The sequence below is a fragment of the Pteropus vampyrus genome, unplaced genomic scaffold, assembly GCF_000151845.1.
Source record: "Pteropus vampyrus isolate Shadow unplaced genomic scaffold, Pvam_2.0 Scaffold91, whole genome shotgun sequence".
NCBI classification, from domain to species: domain Eukaryota; kingdom Metazoa; phylum Chordata; class Mammalia; order Chiroptera; family Pteropodidae; genus Pteropus; species Pteropus vampyrus.
The window spans coordinates 8,428,565-8,430,190 of NW_011888872.1; the positions used below are offsets into that span (position 1 = coordinate 8,428,565).

General features: G+C 40.0%; 1 protein-coding gene across 16 annotated transcripts in view; it reads left to right on the top strand.

Moving 5' to 3' along the window:
• The window catches only part of NRXN1 (neurexin 1), a 1,047,547-nt gene that overhangs the window by 478,194 nt on the left and 567,727 nt on the right, over window positions 1-1,626 (top strand). For all 16 annotated transcript variants that reach the window (XM_023532814.1, XM_023532816.1, XM_023532823.1 and 13 more), the window contains one exon: window positions 138-521. In XM_023532814.1, coding sequence (XP_023388582.1) covers window positions 138-521 — 384 coding nt within the window. The remainder of the gene's footprint in view (window positions 1-137; window positions 522-1,626) is intronic.

The window sequence follows — 1,626 nt, forward strand, 5'->3', positions numbered from 1 at the left end:
CTGGGAATAGAAAGAAAAATTTAAAATGTCTCCCCTCAAGGAGTTCACTCTTAGGCAGATGAAAGAGAGAAAGGGTGATATTTAGACAATGTTGCATAGTCTATAAAGAGCTGTGTGTCCTCTTGTCATTGCAACAGGTACCATTTCTGTCAACACGCTGCGCACACCCTACACTGCTCCTGGCGAGAGTGAGATTCTGGACCTGGATGATGAGCTGTACTTGGGGGGCTTGCCAGAAAACAAAGCGGGCCTCGTCTTTCCCACGGAGGTGTGGACTGCTCTGCTCAACTATGGCTATGTGGGCTGCATCAGAGATCTGTTCATTGATGGCCAGAGCAAAGATATCCGGCAAATGGCTGAAGTTCAAAGTACTGCTGGAGTAAAGCCCTCCTGCTCAAGGGAAACAGCAAAACCGTGCCTTAGCAACCCTTGCAAAAACAATGGCATGTGCAGGGATGGGTGGAACAGATATGTCTGTGATTGTTCCGGAACAGGCTATCTTGGCAGGTCCTGCGAGAGAGGTAGGTTTCCAAACAGCAAGCAGCTGCCTCCCCTAAGATGAAAAGTATATTAAATTTTGACCTTAAAATTTAAACTGACCATGGGAACATAACATATGCTTTGCTGAAGTAAACTCTCTGATAGCCGAGCAGCCACACCTGACATGTTGCTGATGAATCCTTAATGATTTTCAAAGGACCTGATTCTGGAAAGATACAGTTTTTTAAGAATATTGCAGGAATAAATATTTGGGCCTTTTGTATCCTATAGAGTATGGGCCTAACATGTATAATAGACAATAACTGCCTTCTCTTTTGTCCAGTTTTTACATTCCGGGACAGTAGAAAATAAAAAAGGCATGAATCAGACATATTCATGGCACCCAGTACTAATATCTATGCCAAAAAATAGCATTTGGAACAAGCTAAGCTATAAGTTTGCAACCTCACTGACATTGCATGAGACTTAGGTTAGCCTGCTCATTTCGCTCAACTCAACTTAGTCACTGAAATTTGAAAAGTAAGCTGACTTTAAATCATCCGGTTTACACCAACCTTTTCAGAAGCGCACCCTAATTTCAAAAACACTTACCTTTGCCTCAGACCCAGCTGACCACAGAAGATTTATTTAACTATTTGATATTAAGTCTTCATGTGTCTATTGAAGCTCTGAGCAGGTTTCTCTATTCCCTTCTTTAGTAAGAGACCAAGCTACATTTTTTTTTTCTTTTCCTCTCCCATTAAGAGAAGAATAAAGGTTAAAGGAAGAATGAAGGGTGATAACTGCCATAGTTCTTTTGCAGACCAGACTAAAGGAAGAAATAGCAGAACAAATAGGTCTAAGCATATCCTTACAACTACCCTAAGAGGTTCAGATAAATGTGTTAGTCTCTACACCCATTGCCACTCATTTTCAACAATGGAACAACAAAAAAGTCAATATAATAAAATATTGATGACTTTGTCCATTGTCCTTTCAGGCACTAAATCACATTGCTCTATTAGACACTTAGCCTGAAAGTAACTGGCATCTATTTTTTAAGCCATGCATATTTAGCCTTGCTTTTTGCCCTTCATTTCTGAAATAATTTAATTCATTTAATCTAACATTTTCCAGAGAAAAAGA